At 40.8% G+C, this 19,595-nt stretch overlaps 1 protein-coding gene across 1 annotated transcript; it reads left to right on the forward strand.

The window, feature by feature from the left end:
* Positions 1 to 716: 716 nt before the first annotated feature.
* LOC106565796 (uncharacterized) lies at positions 717 to 19,195 on the forward strand. Its single transcript, XM_014133339.3, has 9 exons — positions 717 to 1,652; positions 2,188 to 2,223; positions 2,682 to 2,747; positions 5,095 to 5,133; positions 5,292 to 5,346; positions 5,423 to 5,501; positions 7,474 to 7,540; positions 17,018 to 17,166; positions 17,313 to 19,195. The coding sequence occupies exons 1-9, from the start codon at positions 960 to 962 to the stop codon at positions 18,310 to 18,312; spliced, it is 2,184 nt and encodes a 727-aa protein (XP_013988814.2). The 5' UTR covers positions 717 to 959; the 3' UTR covers positions 18,313 to 19,195.
* Positions 19,196 to 19,595: the final 400 nt, after the last annotated feature.

A 19,595-nucleotide genomic window follows, 5' to 3' on the forward strand; every position in this document is an offset into this window, starting at 1 on the left:
CACCTCTGTTTAATGTCTCTGCAGTCCATGTCAACAGAATGACGTAGGGGAAACAACACCAGAATGTGTTATCATTACATACTTATAGTGGGAGAAGGCGGCTGGATGTGTACCCCGGTGAAAGTGTGGACTCACTCAAATTCTTTTGAATATACTGCCATAATGACATCTTTTCACTTTTATGTTGAAAAGTAGGTTAGGCCTATAGATGGAGCTGATGTTCAACACAGAGCAATAATCATGTAGGTTGTAGGCCTACAATATGGCCCATCAAAGGCATACTTTTATTTTCTGAAAATGTTAGGCCTATAATTTAAGTGAGGGGGAAAATAGGACAAAACCAGATCAAGTCTGGTAAAATAGTTACAACTGTTAGGTATGTTTCACTTTACAAATAGCTAGGCTTACATGACTCCAGTGAGTCATTTGACCAAACCCATATCAACAAAAAGGTGTAATGGGTTCGCACTCAAACAGATGTTGCATTAAGATTACTTCATTATTCTATTTTTCTGAACTATTTTCATTGTATCAAGGATAGCGTACCAAACCCATATCACTCAGCAGTAAACTGGATTGGCTGGTATCAAACCCCATATCATTCAGCAGTAAACTGGATTGGCGGTTACCAAACCCATATCAGTCAGCTGTAAACTGGATTGGCTGGTGTTTATGACTTCTTGCAAATGCTGGTGGAGGCACATGACGTAGTAAAACAAAAGTGAAACTGTACTGACATTCTCCGAATCCAAATGCAAGATAGCGTGGTGGCTCTCGTGGATTAGTCAATCATAAACCAATCTTTGTTAACCTTTAGAACATTTTCAATAGGCTACAGAGTACATTATTTTGTTATTAGGGAAAGGGCGCGGCAGAGTTAGTGGGCGTCCAGTGATAATAGGAAGAGAGCTGGCCCGAGCAGTAAGTAGTTTACTAAATTGAGACGACAACTTTTTAGGATGCGTCGCAGGTTTGAACGGCTGTGTCCATTTTTCCTGGTTCCAGTTCTCTCCTACTTACCCTGGAGATTGATCGTGGAAAATTGTTTTGCTTGGTTTTTGGAACGCACACGGAGAAGTATCTTGCCAAATGATCCTGACAGTCCAGAATCCTTTCCCAGTGAAGGAGTGTGGAGTCCAGAATCCCTTCCCAGTGAAGGAGTGAGGAGTCCAGAATCCTTTCCCAGTGAAAGTGTGGGGAGTCCAGAATCCCTTCCCAGTGAAGGAGTGTGGAGTCCAGAATCCCTTCCCAGTGAAGGAGTGTGGAGTCCAGAATCCCTTCCCAGTGGAAGTGTGGGGAGTCCAGAATCCCTTCCCAGTGGAAGTGTGGGGAGTCCAGAATCCCTTCCCAGTGGAAGTGTGGGGAGTCCAGAATCCCTTCCCAGTGGAAGTGTGGGGAGTCCAGAATCCCTTCCCAGTGGAAGTGTGGGGAGTCCAGAATCCTTTCCCAGTGGAAGTGTGGGGAGTCCAGAATCCCATTTTAGTGAAGAAGTGGAGAGTCCAGAAACCATTCTCAGTGGAGAAGTGGAGCTTCGGGTTCTCAGGTCAGCTAGGTCATATGATGTTGAAGACACGGATGAGTACTACTGCGAGTACGACTCGACATGGGAGGATGCTCCAAACAAAGGAACCAGTCGTCAAAAGTCCCAACATGTACGTACACAGGCCCCTGGGCCCTGATAAAAACATGTTTTTGTGTGGACTCTCAGCAGATGAGTTTAGAATACTGTAGCCCAGGGGTATTCAACTCTTCCCCTATGAGGTCCGGAACCTGCTGGATTTCTGTTCTACATGATAATTAACTGTAGCCACCTGGTGTCCCAGGTCTAAGTCAGTCCCTGATTCGAAGGGAACAATGGAAAAATGCAGTGGAACTGGCTTTGAGGTCCAGAGTTGAGAGCTGTAGCCTATCTTATTGGCACCATAAAACACAGATGAAATATTACATTTTCCAAAGCAAAATGTACATGTAAAATATTTTTACCAATGTAGGCCTAGAATTATGGTAACAGAATATTATTAACTAATCCTTTAGAATGTTCTGACAAAAATAATTTTAAATGCATGGCTCAATGGCTTATACATGTGCTCTGTCATATGCCCAAATCTTCAGATAATTTGAAGACCTCAACAGATTATGATTCACTACTGTTCTTTGTACCTCATTCTCACTGTTGTATTTCCTCAGGAGTGGGCACACCAATACACCGGTTGGTCGCAAAAAGTAAGTGTTATGCTCTGATACATTGAGAATCAGGGTTTTGGGACAAGATTTATAATATAAGTTTAATATACGATATATAATATATTATATTTATTTAACCATTATTGTATTTCTACAACATTGCATCTCATATTGAGTAGCCTAAAGCTATTGCTCACCAATCAAAGCTCCGCCAAGGGGTTAGGAATACTGATGTATTATGTCTGTCTATGTGAAGATCTCTATCTTTAACTTCTAGATATATAAAATGGATATGAGTGATAAAGTCTGCTGTAGGCCTATGTCAGTAGCCAAGTAGAATGATTGCCGGCCTATGCAGCTAGTGAAATTTTCCTTCCAAGTTTTTGTTTTACTGTACATACTGCATGAGCTCAAACATGTGGGCCTATCAGTATTGTTTAGGTCAGGTGTTTCCATAACTGCCATTTTATGAACTCATGAAGTGAATGTGTTTTTAGTCACACAGGTTTAACAGATTCAAAAGTGCAGCAAAGGATATGCAAAAGTACAGGCATGATTATCCAGTAAGTCATTATTCTCTTCAAACAATCTTACACAATTTATGCTATTTCATATAAATCCACCTGATAATGATGGTGTGCCGCAGGCTGCATTATCAATCCTAATGCGGTTCTATTGCTGTTAATCATTCTCTCTTAGAAAAAAAAGGTGCTGAGTGGAACCACATAGGATTCTTCGGTTTGTCCCCATAGGTAGTGGTGTAGTGCAATTCTTTTAGGTGAGGGAGCAACAACAACAAAAACAGTTAGTGACAGTCATCATTTCCTCAATCAAAGTTTGTACCTACAGATGTAGCCTATTGAATAACCTAGCATTATAGAACAGCGCTCTCTAACCCCTGTTCCTGGAGAGCTATCCTCCTGTAGGTTTTCACTCCAACCCTGTTCCTGGAGAGCTATCCTCCTGTAGGTTTTCACTCCAACCCCAGTTGTAAGTAACCTGATTCATGTTATAAACCAGCTAATTATTAGAATCAGGTGCGCTAGATTAGGGTTAGAATGACCAAGTAGTGAACATAAAACATTACTACGTAGAATTGTAGGAAATCTATTTTTAAACAGCCATAAAATCAAGCTTTTGGTGTGGTGTATTCATACATCTCAATAAACTATAACCTATATGCATTATTACCTCTTAACTTGGCCCAATTCACATTTCCAATTTCCCACCCTGGCATACCAAGCTACAACGGGCTCAGCGTCCCAATAGCCAATAGAGGCTAAATATCCCAAGGATGGCTACAGCAACTTCCAGAGTGGGTCAGGCTCCTTGGGCTTTGCGGTGGCCACTCTGGTTTGTGTGTCCTTGGCAGAACAGTGTCACCGTAACCAAGTGGTCACATATCGTTCTGTGTTCCACTGCGCAAAGGGGGTCCGTGGAGTTTTCTGAACTTCAAGGCAGACACAGCATAAATGTAGATGTTTTTTTTCTACGTTCTGATTGGCCAAGTGGTCAAGCGTCCGACAGGCCTCCACAGTTCACACACGTAGCCTGTAGTTCTCCATCATTCTCGCCACTGCCAGAGAGAAGACAGGGAATACGCCACCATTTACCTACCTCAAGGCTGCTAAATAGTTCTACCAAGAACCCTTTTATCATCTGAATGGTTCCTCCAGCCATATTAGGCTTTACAATTAAACTCTTTATGACAATCAATACAGTATCACAAGGCCTTTCTTTGAGGGCCTAGTTATACCTTAACACAAGGGGTGTTAGGAAACTCCTGGTTTACAGACCACATCAGGCTGCAAGTCACATCATGCTGGCTTGCAAAGTGATATGTAATTCCTATTTGAATCCAGCCAAAGTGAGTATATCTAACAATTTTAACTTTTAATCACCCAAAACATGCTTTCAGAATGATTGCCATGGTAGGGAAGATTGATAGGTGAGACTACTTAAATAATCTAAACTGTGACCACTATCTCAGTAACGGGAGCAATACAGAAGGTATTCAAACCCCTTCACTTTTTACACCCTCAATTGTAATTGATTACACACAATACCCCATAATGTCAATTATGTAAAATAATATATATAATTAAAATGAAAAGCTGAAATGTTTTGAGTCAATACGTTTTCAAACCCTTTGATATGGCAAGTCTAAATAAGTTCAGGAGTAAAACTTTATCACATAATAAGTTGCATGGACTGTTAGTGCAATAATAGTGTTTAACGTGATTTTGAATGACTACCTCATCTCTGTACCCCACACATGCAATTATCTGTAAGATCCCTCAGTCGAGCAGTGAATTTCAAAAATAGATTCAACCACAAAGACCAGGGAGGTTTTCCAACGCCTCACAAAGAGGCTATTGGTAGATGGGGTAAAATAAAATAAAGCAGACATTGAATATCCATTTGATCATGGTGAAGTTATTAATTATACATTGGATGGTGTATCAACCAACCCAGTCACTACAAAGATACAAGTGTCCTTCCTAACTCAGTTGTCGGAGAGGAAGGACACCGCGCAGGGATTTCACCATGAGCCCAATGGTGACTTTTAAACAGTAACAGAGTTTAATTGCTGTGATAGGAGAAAACTGAGGATGGATCAACAACATTTTAGTTACTCCATAATACTAACCTAATTGACAGAAGCCTTCTTGCCTTCCAAGAAACCATCAAAGAACCCTTTCTTCCAAAAACGGTTCTTAGGATGTTAAAGTTTCTAGGTAGAACCTTTTACCTTACAAAGAACCCTCGTCTTCCTAAAAGGGTTCTTTAGATAAAAACAGTTCTTGGTGGAACCCTATTACTCCGCAAATAACTCTTTTTGAACCTGTTTTTCTTAGAGTGTAGTCAGTAGCTGGTACAGTCTTTAGCACTTGGTTCTTGTTTCCACAGGAGCGTAGATCAAACTTGTACTTCGGCGGGCAACAACAAGTAAATAAGTTCTCATTCCCTTGTGTAATACATGGAAAAACTGAATGATTTAAATAATCATTTCACTATCCAATTCCTCTATAATTCTTGTACTGTTTTGATACAACTCTCTGAGAAATATCCCCATTTCTGAATTTGCATTGCTTTTTCCCCCTCAGGATGATATGCCTAATTTACAGTTCTACCGTGAACAAATACCCTCTTCCCCTGATGGTAATGTATTTACTGTTTCTTTGAGTGCAGTTTCGATTTTAGAATACTTTTTTACTGTAACCTTTGCTCTGATTAGGTGTCTTCATTGAGGACTTTCACAATAATTGGAACAGGCAATATTTAAAACTGGAAAGAGTTCACTCATACATCCAATGGTTAGTTTCCTTTACATTTATATGGGCTTTCAATTATTTTTATTTAGAATATTAATTGTTATAATACAATTCTTTAAAATGTGTGTGTGTATATATATATATATATATATATATATATATATATATATATATATATATACACACACACACACAGTGCCTTGCGAAAGTATTCGGCCCCCTTGAACTTTTTGACCTTTTGCCACATTTCAGGCTTCAAACATAAAGATATAAAACTGTAATTTTTTTGTGAAGAATCAACAACAAGTGGGACACAATTATGAAGTGGAACGAAATTTATTGGATATTTCAAACTTTTTTTAACAATTAAAAAACGGAAAAATTGGGCGTGCAAAATTATTCAGCCCCCTTAAGTTAATACTTTGTAGCGCCACCTTTTGCTGCGATTACAGCTGTAAGTCGCTTGGGGTATGTCTCTATCAGTTTTGCACATCGAGAGACTGACATTTTTGCCCATTCCTCCTTGCAAAACAGCTCGAGCTCAGTGAGGTTGGATGGAGAGCGTTTGAACAGCAGTTTTCAGTTCTTTCCACAGATTCTCGATTGGATTCAGGTCTGGACTTTGACTTGGCCATTCTAACACCTGGATATGTTTATTTGTGAACCATTCCATTGTAGATTTTGCTTTATGTTTTGGATCATTGTCTTGTTGGAAGACAAATCTACATCCCAGTCTCAGGTCTTTTGCAGACTCCATCAGGTTTTCTTCCAGAATGGTCCTGTATTTGGCTCCATCCATCTTCCCATCAATTTTAACCATCTTCCCTGCCCCTGCTGAAGAAAAGCAGGCCCAAACCATGATGCTGCCACCACCATGTTTGACAGTGGGGATGGTGCGTTCAGGGTGATGAGCTGTGTTGCTTTTACGCCAAACATAACGTTTTGCATTGTTGCCAAAAAGTTCGATTTTGGTTTCATCTGACCAATGCACCTTCTTCCACATGTTTGGTGTGTCTCCCAGGTGGCTAGTGGCAAACTTTAAACAACACTTTTTATGGATATCTTTAAGAAATGGCTTTCTTCTTGCCACTCTTCCATAAAGGCCAGATTTGTGCAGTATACGACTGATTGTTGTCCTATGGACAGAGTCTCCCACCTCAGCTGTAGATCTCTGCAGTTCATCCAGAGTGATCATGGGCCTCTTGGCTGCATCTCTGATCAGTTTTCTCCTTGTATGAGCTGAAAGTTTAGAGGGACGGTCGGGTCTTCGTAGATTTGCAGAGGTCTGATACTTCATCCATTTCAATATTATCGCTTGCACAGTGCTCCTTGGGATGTTTAAAGCTTGGGAAATCTTTTTGTATCCAAATCCGGCTTTTAACTTCTCCACAACAGTATCTCGGACCTGCCTGGTTTGTTCCTTGTTCTTCATGATGCTCTCTGCGCTTTAAACGGACCTCTGAGACTATCACAGAGCAGGTGCATTTATACGGAGACTTGATTACACACAGGTGGATTCTATTTATCATCATTAGTCATTTAGGTCAACATTGGATCATTCAGAGATCCTCACTGAACTTCTGGAGAGAGTTTGCTGCACTGAAAGTAAAGGGGCTGAATAATTTTGCACACCCAATTTTTCAGTCTTTTATTTGTTAAAAAAGTTTGAAATATCCAATAAATTTCGTTCCACTTCATGATTGTGTCCCACTTGTTGTTGATTCTTCACAAAAAATGACAGTTTTATATCTTTATGTTTGAAGCCTGAAATGTGGCAAAAGGTCGAAAAGTTCAAGGGGGCCGAATACTTTCGCAAGGCACTGTATATGTGTGTGTGTGTGTGTGTGTGTATATATATATATATATATATATATATATATATATATATATATATATATATATATATATATATACTATATATATATATATATATATATATATATATATATATATATATATATATATATATATATACTGTATATGTATATATTTTTTAAACAAACATTTATTTTAGGTTGTTCCCTCTTCAAGAACCAGGAATGAATAATCAAGCCAAGGAACTCACCATAAAGGAAATTGAGGTACTTCTAGTAGTTTCTTTGAGCAAGGAAATGTTCTTTACATATTGCATTTACATAGAGGCAACTACGAAAATAAAGGAAATACAAGAGTAAATGGGGGATACAAAGTATATTGAAAGCAGGTGCTTTCACAAAGGTGTCGTTCCTGGGTTAATTAAGCAATTAACATCCCATCATGCTTAGGGTCATGTATAAAAATGCCCAGTTGCCCATTATTTTGGCTAAAATGGCTAGAAGAAGAGATCTCAGTGACTTTGAAAGAGGGGTCTCAAAGGAGAATAGGAGGTTTAAAGTGTGTGTGTGTCATCAGATCTTAACCCAAATTCTGGAGCGGTCCCTGAGAAAGCGTTTTCCATCAACAAAACACCAAATGATGGAATTTTTCATAGAAGAATGGTGTCGCATCCCTCCAATATAGGTCCAGACACGTGAAATCTATGCCAAGGAGCATTGAAGATGTTATGGCGGCTCGTGGTGGCCCAACGCACTATCAAATCGAATCAAATGTTATTTGTCACATGCTTCATGAACAACCGGTGTAGACTAACACTGAAATGCTTACTTAGTGGCCCTTCCCAACAATGCTGAGACAAGATGAGATTATAATAATAATAGAGAAATGGTAACACAAGGAATAAATACACAATGAGTAACAATAAGTTGGCTATACACGGGGTACAAGTACCGAGTCGATGTGCAGTGGTACGAGGAAATTGAGGTAGATCTGTACATATAAGTAGAGGTAAAGTGACTAGGCAACAGGATAGATAATAAACAGTAGCAACAGCGTATGTGATTAGTATGGAAGTGTGTGTGTGGCAACAGTATGCCTGTGTGTACAGTTGAAGTCTGAAGTTTACAAACACCTTAGCCAAATACATTTAAACTCAGTTTTTCACAATTCCTGACATTTAATCCTAGTAAAAATTCCCTGTCTTAGGTCAGTTAGGATCACCACTTTTATTTTAAGAATGTGAAATGTCAGAATAATAGTAGAGAGAATTATTTATTTCAGCTTTTATTTCTTTCATCTCATTCCCAGTGGGTCAGAAGTTTACATACACTCAATTAGTATTTGGTAGCATTGCCTTTAAATTGTTTAACTTGTGTCAAACATTTCGGGTAGCCTTCCACAAGCTTCCCACAATAAGTTGGGTGAATTTTGGCCCATTCCTCCTGACAGAGCTGGTGTAACTGAGTCAGGTTTGTAGGCCTCCTTGCTCGCACACAATTTTTCAGTTCTGCTCACAAAGGTTCTATGGTATTGAGGTCAGGGCTTTCTGATGGCCACTCCAATACCTTGACTTTGTTGTCCTTAAGCCATTTTGCCACAACTTTAGAAGTATGCTTGGGTCATTGTCCATATGGAAGACCCATTTGCGACCAAGCTTTAACTTCCTGACTGATGTCTTGAGATGTTGCTTCAATATATCCACATCATTTTCCTTTCTCATGATGCCATCTATTTTGTGAAGTGCACCAGTCCAGCAAAGCACCCCCACAACATGATGCTGCCACCACCGTGCTTCACGGTTGGGATGGTGTTCTTCGGCTTGCAAGCCTCCCCCTTTTTCCTCCAAACATAACGATGGTCATTATGGCCAAACAGTTCTATTTTAGTTTCATCAGACAAGAGGACATTTCTCCAAAAAGTACAATCTTCGTCCCCATGTGCAGTTGCAAACCGTAGTCTGGCTTTTATATGACGGTTTTGGAGCAGTGGCTTCTTCCTTGCTGAGCGGCCTTTCAGGTTATGTCGATATAGGACTCGTTTTACTGTGGATATAGATACTTATGTACCTGTTTCCTCCAGCATCTTCACAAGGTCCTTTGCTGTTGTTCTGGGATTGATTTGCACTTATCGCACCAAAGTACGTTCATCTCTAGGAGACAGAAAACGTCTCCTTCCTGAGCGGTATGACCGCTGCGTGGTCCTATGGTGTTTATACTTGCGTACTATTGTTTGTACAGATGAACGTGGTACCTTCAGGCGTTTGGAAATTGCTCCCAAGGATGAGCCAGACTTGTGGAGGTCTACAAAAAATATTCTGAGGTCTTGGCTGATTTCTTTAGATTTTCCCATGATGTCAAGCAAAGAGGCACAAAGTTTGAAGGTAGGCCTTGAAATACATCCACAGGTGCACCTCCAATTGGCTCAAATTATGTCACTTAGCCTATTAGAAGCTTCTAAAGCCATGACATCATTTTCTGGAATTTTCCAAGCTGTTTAAAGGCACAGTCAACTTAGTGTATGTAAACTTCTGACCCACTGGAATTTTGATACAGTGAATTATAAGTTAAATAATCTGTCTGTAAACAATTGTTGGAAAAATTGCTTGTGACACAAAGTAGATGTCCTAGCCGACTTGCCAAAACTATAGTTTGTCAGCAAGAAATGTGTGGAGTAGTTGAAAAATGAGTTTTAATGACTCCAACCTAAGTGTATGTAAACCTCCGACTTCAACTGTTCATGTTATATGTGAGTGTGTGTGTGTGTGTAGAGTCAAAAGATTTTGTGCAAAAAGAAGTCAATGCAGATAGTTAACCACAAGACTATTTAGCAGTCTTATGGCTTGGGGGCAGAAGCTGTTCAGGGTCCTGTTGTTTCCAGACTTGGTGCATCGGTACTCCTTGCCGTGCGGTAGCAGAGAGAACAGTCTATGAATTGGGTGGCAGGAGTCTTTGACAATTTTTAGGGCCTTCCTCTGACACCGCCTGGTATAGAGGTCCGAGATGGTAGGGAGCTCGGCCCCAGTGATGTTCTTGGCCGTATGCATTACACTCTGTAGCGCCTTGTGGTTGGATGTGAAGCAATTGCCATACCAAGTGTTGATGTGGCCAGTCAAGATTCTCTCAATGTAGAACTTTTTGAGGATCTGAGGGCCCATGCCATATCTTTTCTGTCTTGGGGTGTTTGGACCATGATAGTTTGTTGGTGATGTGGACACCAAGGAACTTGAAACTCTCAACCCACTCCACTACAGCCCCGTCGACGTTAATGGGGGCCTGTTTGGCCAACCTTTTAGTCCACGATCAGCTCCTTTGTCTTGCTCACATTGAGGGAGAGGTTGTTGTCCTGGCACCACACTGCCAGTTCTCTGACCTTCTCCCTATAGGCTGTCTCATCGTTGTCGGTGATCAGGTCTACCACTGTTGTATTGTCAGCAAACTTAACGATGGTGTTGGAGTCGTGTTTGGCCACGCAGTCGTGGGTGAACAGGAAGTACAGGAGGGGACTAAGTGTTGAGGATCAGCATGGCAGACGTGTTGTTGCCTACCCTTACCACCTGGGGCGGCCCATCCAGGATCCAGTTGCATACCGCCCCAACAGATCCACAGATGAAAAGATCTCAATCGCACTCCACCCTGCCCTTTCCCACCTGGACAAAAGGAACACCTATGTTCATTGACTACAGCTCAGCATTCAATTGACATTCACAACTACAGTACCGTGCAAAAGTATTCACCCCCTTGCTGTTTTTCCTATTTTGTTGCATTACAACATGTCATTTAAATGGATTTTTATTTGGATTTCATGTAATGGACATACACAAAATAGTCGAAATTGGTGAAGTGAAATGAAAAAGATTACTTGTTCCAAAGAAAAAATTAATAACAAAAGGAAAAGCGGTGTGTGCATATGTATTCATCCTCTTTGCTATGACGCCCCTAAATAAGATCTGGTGCAACCAATTATCTTCAGAAGTCACATAATTAGTTAAATAAAGTCCACCTGTGTGCAATCTAAGTGTCACATGATCTGTCACATGATCTCAGTATATATACACCTGTTCTGAAAGGCCCTAGAGTCTGCAACACCACTAAGCAAGGGGCATCACCAAACAAGCGGCACCATGAAGACCAAGGACCTCTCCAAACAAGTCAGGGACAAAGTTGTGGAGAAGTACTGTTCAGGGTTGGGTTCTAAAAAAATATCCGTAACTTTGAAAATCCCACAGAGCACAATGAAATTGAAAGAATATGGAACAACAACAAACCTGCCAAGAGAGGGCCGCCCACCAAAACTCACGGACCAGACAAGGAGGGCATTAATCAGAGAGGCAACAAAGAGACCAAAGATAACCCTGAAGGAGCCGCAAAGCTCCACAGCGGAGATTGGAGTATCTGTACATAGGACCACTTGAAGCAGTACACTCCACAGAGCTGGGCTTTACGGAAAAGTGGCCAGAAAAAAAGCCATTGCTTAAAGAAAAAAATAAGCAAACATGTTTGGTGTTCGCCAAAAGGCATGTGGGAGACTCCCCAAACGTATGGAAGAAGGTACTCTGGTCAGATGAGACTAAAATGTTGCTTTTTGGCCATCAAGGAAAACACTATGTCTGGCACAAACCCAACACCTCTCATCACTCCAAGAACACCATCCCCACAGTGAAGTATGGTGGGAGCAGCATCATGCTGTGGGGATGTTTTTCATCAGCAGGGACTGGGAAACTGGTCAGAATTGAAGGAATGATGGATGGCGCTAAATACAGGGAAATTCTTGAGGGAAACCTGTTTCAGTCTTCCAGAAATTTGAGACTGGGACAGAGGTTCACCTTCCAACAGGACAATGACCCTAAGCATACTGCTAAAGCAACACTTGAGTGGTTTAAGGGGAAACATTTAAGTGTCTTGGAATGGCCTAGTCAAAGCCCAGACCTCAATTCAATTGAGAATCTGTGGTATGACTTAAATATTGCTGTACACCAGCAAGGAACCCATCCAACTTGAAGGAGCTGGAGCAGTTTTGCCTTGAAGAATGGCCAAAAATCCCAGTGGCTAGATGTGCCAAGCTTATAGAGACTTACCCCAAGAGACTTGCAGCTTTAATTACTGAAAAAGGTGTCTCTACAAAGTATTGACTTTGGGGGGGTGAATAGTTATGCACGCTCAAGTTTTCTGTTTCTTTTTGTCTTATTTCTTGTTTGTTTCATAATAAAACAATATTTTGCATCTTCAAAGTGGTAGGCATGTTGTGTAAATCAAATGATACAACCCCCCCCAAAAAAATCTATTTTAATTCCAGGTTGTAAGGCAACAGAATAGGAAAAATGCCAAGAGAGTTGAATACTTTCGCAAGGCACTTTATGTGAGAATGCTGTTCATTGACTACAGCTCAGTGTTCAATGTGAATGTTTAAAGGTCTTGCTCACATCGGCTACCGAGAGCAATATCACACAGTCATCCAGAACAGCTGGTGCTCTCGTGCATGCTTCAGTGTTGCTTGCCTCGAAGCAACCATAAAAGGCATTTAGCTCGTCTGGTAGGCTCGCATCACAGGGCAGCTCGCGTCTGGGTTTCCTTTGTAGTCTGTAATAGTTTTCAAGCCCTACCACATCCGACGAGCGTCAGAGCCAGTGTAGTAGGATTCAATCATAATCCTGTGTTGACGCTTTGCTTGTTTGATGGTTCGTCTGAGGGCATAGCGGGATTTCTTATAAGCATCTGGATTAGTGTACCACTCCTTGAAAGCGGCAGCTCTAGCCTTTAGCTCGATGCGGATGTTGGCAGTAATCCATGGCTTCTGGTTGGGATATGTACGTACAGTCACTGTGGGGACGACATTGTCAATACGCTTATTGATGAAGCCGATGACTTCATTGGAGCCATTGGATGAATCCCGGCACATTCCAATCTGGCTAGCAAAACAGTCCTGTAGCGTAGCATCCGAGTCATCTGACCACTTCCGTATTGAACGAGTCACTGGTAATTCCTGCTTATGTTTTTGCTTGTAAGCAGGAATCGGGAGGATAGAATTATGGTCAGATTTGCCAAATGGAGGGCAGGGGAGAGCTTTGTATGCATCTCTGTGTGTGGAGTAAAGGTGGTCTAGGATTTTTTTCCCTGGTTGCAAATGTGACATGCTGGTAAAAATGTTGTAAAACTGATTTAAGTTTGCCTGCATTAAAGTCCATGGCCACTAGGAGCGCCGCTTCTGGGTGAGCATTTTCTTGTTTGCTTATGGCCTTAGTGCCAGCATCGGCCTGTGGTGACAAATAGACTGCTACGAATAATATAGATGAGAACTCTCTTGGTAGATAGTGTGGTCTACAGCTTATCATAAGGTACTCTACCTCAGGCGAGCAATACCTTGAGACTTCTTTAATATTAGACATTGCACACCATTGACAAAAAGACACACACCCCACCCCTAGTCTTACCAGATGTGGCTTTTTCTCTGTTCTGCCGGTGCATTGAAAATCCCCCCAGCTCTATTTTGTCTGTGTCGACGTTCAGCCACGACTCAGTGAAACATAAGATATTACAGTTTTTAATGCCCCATTGGTGGGATAATCGTAATCGTAGGTCATCAATTTTACTTTCCAATGATTGCATGTTAGCAAGTAGAACGGATGGCAGTGGGAGTTTACTCGCTCGCCAACGAATTATCCAAAGGCAGCCCGACCTGCGCCCTCTTTTCCTCCGCCTTTTCTTCACGCAAATGACGGGGATTTGGGCCTGTTCCCGGGAAAGCAGTATATCCTTCTCGTCGGACTCGTTAAAGAAAAAAGCTTCTTCCAGTTCGTGGTGAGTAATCTCTGTTCTGATGTCCAGCAGCAACATGTACAAAATAAGTTACAAGTGGGTCCAAGTTGTCTGGGGTGATGGTGTTGATGTGAGCCATGACCAGCCTTTCAAAGCATTTCATGGCTACAGATTTGAGTGCCACGGGGCGATAGTCATTTTGCCAGGTTTCCTTGGTGTACTTGGGCACAGGGACTATGGTGATCTGCTTGAAACATGTAGGTATTACAGACTGGGTCAGGGAGAGGTTAAAAATGTCAGTGAAGCATACACTTTCCAACTGGTCAGTGAATACTCTGAGTACGTGTCCTGGTATTCCATCAGGCCCTGCATCCTTGTGAATATTAACCTGTTTAAAGGTCTTACACACATTGGCTACGGAGAGCAAGATCACAGTCTTCCGGAACAGCTGGTGCTCTGATGCATAGTTCAGAGCAGAGTTTTTTTTTTTTTTTAGGGGGGGTAGATCAGCTTTAATATTGCAGTTAAGTTGTGGCTTCCATTGATGTAATTGTCTGCTTAAATATATATATATATATATATATATATATATATATATATTTTTTTTAAATCCCCTAACCCTACCTCCCCTAATTGGAGTAAACTAATGGACAACAACACTTAGGTTTCTACTTCCATCTTATACATACTAAATACATTTTTCAGACACAGTATATTTTACAATAGTTACTGTATCTTTTGTTTGTTTTTAGTCCCATCCTTCAGCTACTCTCAACCTCGCCCATCTATCTCAAAAGACCATCCAGTTTTTATTTCTGTTTGCCTTCTATTTTTTCAACTGTACTGTGATGTTTCACAAAAGTTCTGAACCTTTCTATTCTCATAGTTTCTACAGATTGTAAATTGAAAAATTTTGTTAAGAGTATTATTATATTATTGATCAATTGACTATGACTTTTCAAATCACCATGCAGTGCTATTTGCAGAGTTAGCTCCAGGTAAATAATTTTAATTGAAAAACTTTTGAATCTGGCATCGGTTTGTGTATCAGTTCATAAACAATGTGCCATGGAATCGGAACATCGAAAATCTCTTCCCAACTATTTTGTAATCTATATGGCACAGCTGTCAATTTATTGGTCCTTAAATGCAGCTGGTATACTTTTTATTTATCACACCTTTAACCAATTTTGGTCTTTAATGCAGGGCCGACAGACAAGTTCCCTACTTTCCCCACCTTCCACTTCTCTTCCATTTTTGCGGTAATGCTGCAATTAGTTGGTTGTAATTTTGGGTCGAGCAGACATTTCCATATATTTTTGTTAGCTGAATGTGTGTCATAACTTCACCAGTCCTATTTATGATATAATTTACAAAGATTATCATTTTTTATCAATGAGTATATTTGAGTTTAACCATAATAATAGTTTTCTGGTGGATTAAACTGAAATTGCAACCAACTTTCTATGGCTTGTTTCATTTTCAAATAACCCGAAAGTAAGAGCTTGTAATCTGAATAAAGGGAAAAAGCCATTCTTGAACATGATGTGAGACATTGTTACTAATCTGCTAGAGAACCAGTTCAGATTTAAGTATAACTTTTGTAATACTGATGCCTTTAGTGACAGGACTAATGCTTTAATATTTAATCATTTCTGCCCTCCGAATTCATATTCATTATATAAATAGGCCCGTTCAATTTTGGCTGGTTCAGTGTTGCTTGCCTCGAAGCGAGCATAGAAGGTATTTAGCTTGTCTGGTAGGCTCATTTCACTGGGCAGTTCGGCTGGATTTCCCTTTGAAATCTGTGATAGTTTGCAAGCCCTGCAACATCCAACGAGCGCCAGAACTGGCGTAGTAGGATTTGATCTTAGTCCTGTGTTGGCGCTTTGTATGTTAGATGGCTCGTTGGAGGTCGTAGTGGGATTTCTAATAAACGCCTGGATTAGTGTCCCACTCCTTGAAAGTGGCAGCTCTAGCCTTTAGCTCAGTGCAGATGTTGCCTGTAATCCATGGCTTCTGGTTGGGGTCTGTACGTATGGTCATGCGATTCTGTGTGTGGAGTAAAGATGATCTTGAGTTTTGTTGCCTCTAGTTGCAATGTGACATGCTGGTAAAAATGAGGTAAAAGGGATTTCAGTTTCCCTACAGTAAAATCATTGGCCACGAGAAGCGCCGCCTCTGGATGTGCATTTTCTGGTTTGCTTATGGCCCTATACAGTTTGAGTGCGGTCTTAGTGCCAACATCGGTTTGTGGTGGTAAATAGACAGCTACAAAAAATGTGTGTGGTAAATAGTATGTTCTGCATTTTATCATGAGTTATTGTAACTCAGGTGAGCAAAAATGTGATGCTTCCTTAAAATTAGAGATCGCACACCAATTGTTGTTGACAAATGGACACACCCCTCCTCCCTTTGTCTTACCTGAGGCTGCCGGCCAGTCTTGACGATGCATAGAAAAACTAGGGAGATGTATATTATCCTTGTCCCCATTCAGCCATAACTCTAAGAAACATAGAATATTACCATTTTCCAGGTCCTGTTGATAGGATGGTCTCGAATGGAGCTCATCCAGTTTGTTCTCTAGTGACTGCACGTTCACCAATAGAACGGAGAGTACAGGTGGTTTATTAGCTCGCCGATATAATCTCGTCAAGGTGCCTCCTCGCCTGCCTTTCTTGCGCCGTTGCTTCTTCTTTCGAGTCCCGGAGATTAGGGCCTAGTCCGGAGGAAGCAGAACATCCAGAGCTGCCGACTCATTGAAGTAGAAATGTTCATTCAAATTGAGGTTAGTGATCGCTGTTCTGATGTCCAGAAGCTGTTTTCAGTCATAGGAAATTATGGCGGAGACACTGTACCAAAAAAACTATGCTGGTATTTGCTTTATTTTGTCAGTTACCTGTATGTCATCTATTGACTGGTGGGCTTAGAAATGAATGAAAATATAATTTGTTCATAATTGTTCTGAATGAAAATCTTCTACTTCCTCAGGCTTTCCTTCAAGATGAAACTGCGAAGAAGAGGCTGGTCAAGTCCTACAAGCTCATGCTGGACTTCTACGGCATACAGCTGTCAAATGAAACAACAGGAAACGTGCGACGGGCAAATAACTGGTATAAGAGATTTGACAACCTGAACAGGTTAGCAATTTCTTCATTGGGTCATTTAACTGTTATTTTATAGTGATTGCGATACATAATACCTACAATTTCAGTTTTCAAATGAACCTTCTGAGAATAACAGTATCCTTGTATTTTTGTTGTTCTTGTGTTTTCGTTCATGATAGAAACACACACAACAACCTGCGCATCACCCGCATCCTGAAGTGCCTGGGCACTCTGGGGTTCCCCCATTACCAGGCCCCACTCGTCCGCTTCTTCCTGGAAGAAACTCTTGTCAAAGGCAACCTGAACAATGTGAAGGAGAGCGTGCTCAACTACTTCATCTTTGCTGTCATTGATAAGCAAAAGCGCAGGGATCTAGTTGAGTATGCCTACAAGCACTATGAGCCCAAACATGAGTTTGTGTGGTGCCCCAAGAAGATCCAGATGACTTTCTCAAATGGAGAAGAATTCTCAGATAATAAGCAAACAATGGCAGGCCATTACCAGCATGGTAACTACTTAGATGAAAGAGATGTCAGTGACGACCTATCCATTCCTCGCAATGCTATTGTTAGCACAGCTGGTTCCATTCGGGACCCTGTTCCAAGATTGGTTTCCCCCAAAAATGGTGATTTGGCCCCTGAGCGTGCATCAATTAGGCATTATGAAGATGTTCCAAAGTATGTAGCTACTGGCTCTACAGGGCACTCACATACTGCCCAAGGTAATGTAAAGACTCGGTCCCCCACCAAAGATGTTTTTAATAATCAGGGAAATGAGAAAATAGAGAGTGCACCCACTAAAGATTCAGGAGGCAAGAACAATTCAGTGAAAGAGCCACTTAAAGAGGTTTCACTGAGTCAGTTAAAGACTGAATGCTCAGCAATTGAGCAATGTACTCAAGAGGTATCCCAGAGCCCGGATAAGAGCACTGAGGGTTCAGCCATAGACCCATGTCCTAAAGACCCATCCCAGAGCCAGGTTCAGACCACTGAGGGTCCAGCCATAGAGCTATCTCCTCATAAGGTACCCCGGAGCAAGGTTAATAAAGCCAGAACCAGAGATGCCCCAAAGAGCTGCCGTGCCAAAAAGCCTAGAATTGGGGAAATGACCAAAACAGTTTCGGAGAGCACCAGTAAAACGCCAAATAAGAATCCTCCTTCTACCAGAGAAAAGCAATAGTATCTGGACATTAAACAGGTGTTTAATGTAACAGTGGAGATATGAATAAGATGAGTGTATTCATCCAAATAGGTAGATTGTTTAGCAACCAGAACCAGAGGGCATAAAAGAAAAGGGGAAGATTTTGATATTTTAATAAAGTATAATGAAATTATAATTGACTTATGTATACTTAGTATCAGTGGTGTAAAGTACTTAAGTAAAAATACTTTAAAGTAATACTTAAGTTGTTTTTTGGGGTATCTGTACTTTATTTTACAATTTATATTTTTACTTCACTACATTTTTACTCCACTACATTCCTAAAGAAAATAATGTACTTTTTACTCCATACATTTTCTATGACACCCAAAAGTACTCGTTACATTTGGAATGCTTAGCAGGACAGGAAAATGGTCCAATTCACGCACTTATCAAGAGAACATCCCTGGTCATCCCTACTGCCTCTGACTCACTAAACACACATGCTTGGTTTGTAAATGATGTCTGAGTGTTGGTGTGCCCCTGGCTATCTGTAAATGATGTTGGAGTGTGCCCCTTGCTATCTGTAAATGATGTTGGAGTGTGCCCCTTGCTATCTGTAAATGATGTTGGAGTGTGCCCCTGGCTATCTGTAAATGATGTCTTGAGTGTTGGAATGTGCCCCTGGCTATCTGTAAATGATGTCTGAGTGTTGGAGTGTGCCCCTGGCTATCTGTAAATGATGTCTGAGTGTTGGAGTGTGCCCCTGGCTATCTGTAAATGATGTCTGAGTGTTGGAGTGTGCCCCTGGCTATCTGTAAATGATGTCTGAGTGTTGGAGTGTGCCCCTGGCTATCTGTAAATGATGTCTGAGTGTTGGAGTGTGCCCCTGGCTATCTGTAAATAAAAACAGAAAAAAATGTCATGGTTCCGTCTGGTTTGCTTAATATAAGGAATTTGAAAGTATTTGTTATATATTTTTGCAATTACATTTACTTTTGATACTTGAGTATATTTAAAACCAAATACTTTTAGAATTTTACTCAAGTAGTATTTTACTGATTTGACTTTTACTTGAGTCATTTTCTATTAAGGTATCTTTACCTTTACTCAAGAATGACAATTGGGTAGTATATTCACCACTGCTTAGTGTAGGTATAAATAGCATAACCATTTAACAGTTTATAAAAAAACAGCTCATTTTGTTATATAGATATACACTGCTCAAAAAAATAAAGGGAACACTTAAACAACACAATGTAACTCCAAGTCAATCACACTTCTGTGAAATCAAACTGTCCACTTAGGAAGCAACACTGATT

This window comes from Salmo salar, chromosome 12 (assembly GCF_965601325.2).
Source record: "Salmo salar chromosome 12, fSalSal1, whole genome shotgun sequence".
Taxonomy (NCBI): domain Eukaryota; kingdom Metazoa; phylum Chordata; class Actinopteri; order Salmoniformes; family Salmonidae; genus Salmo; species Salmo salar.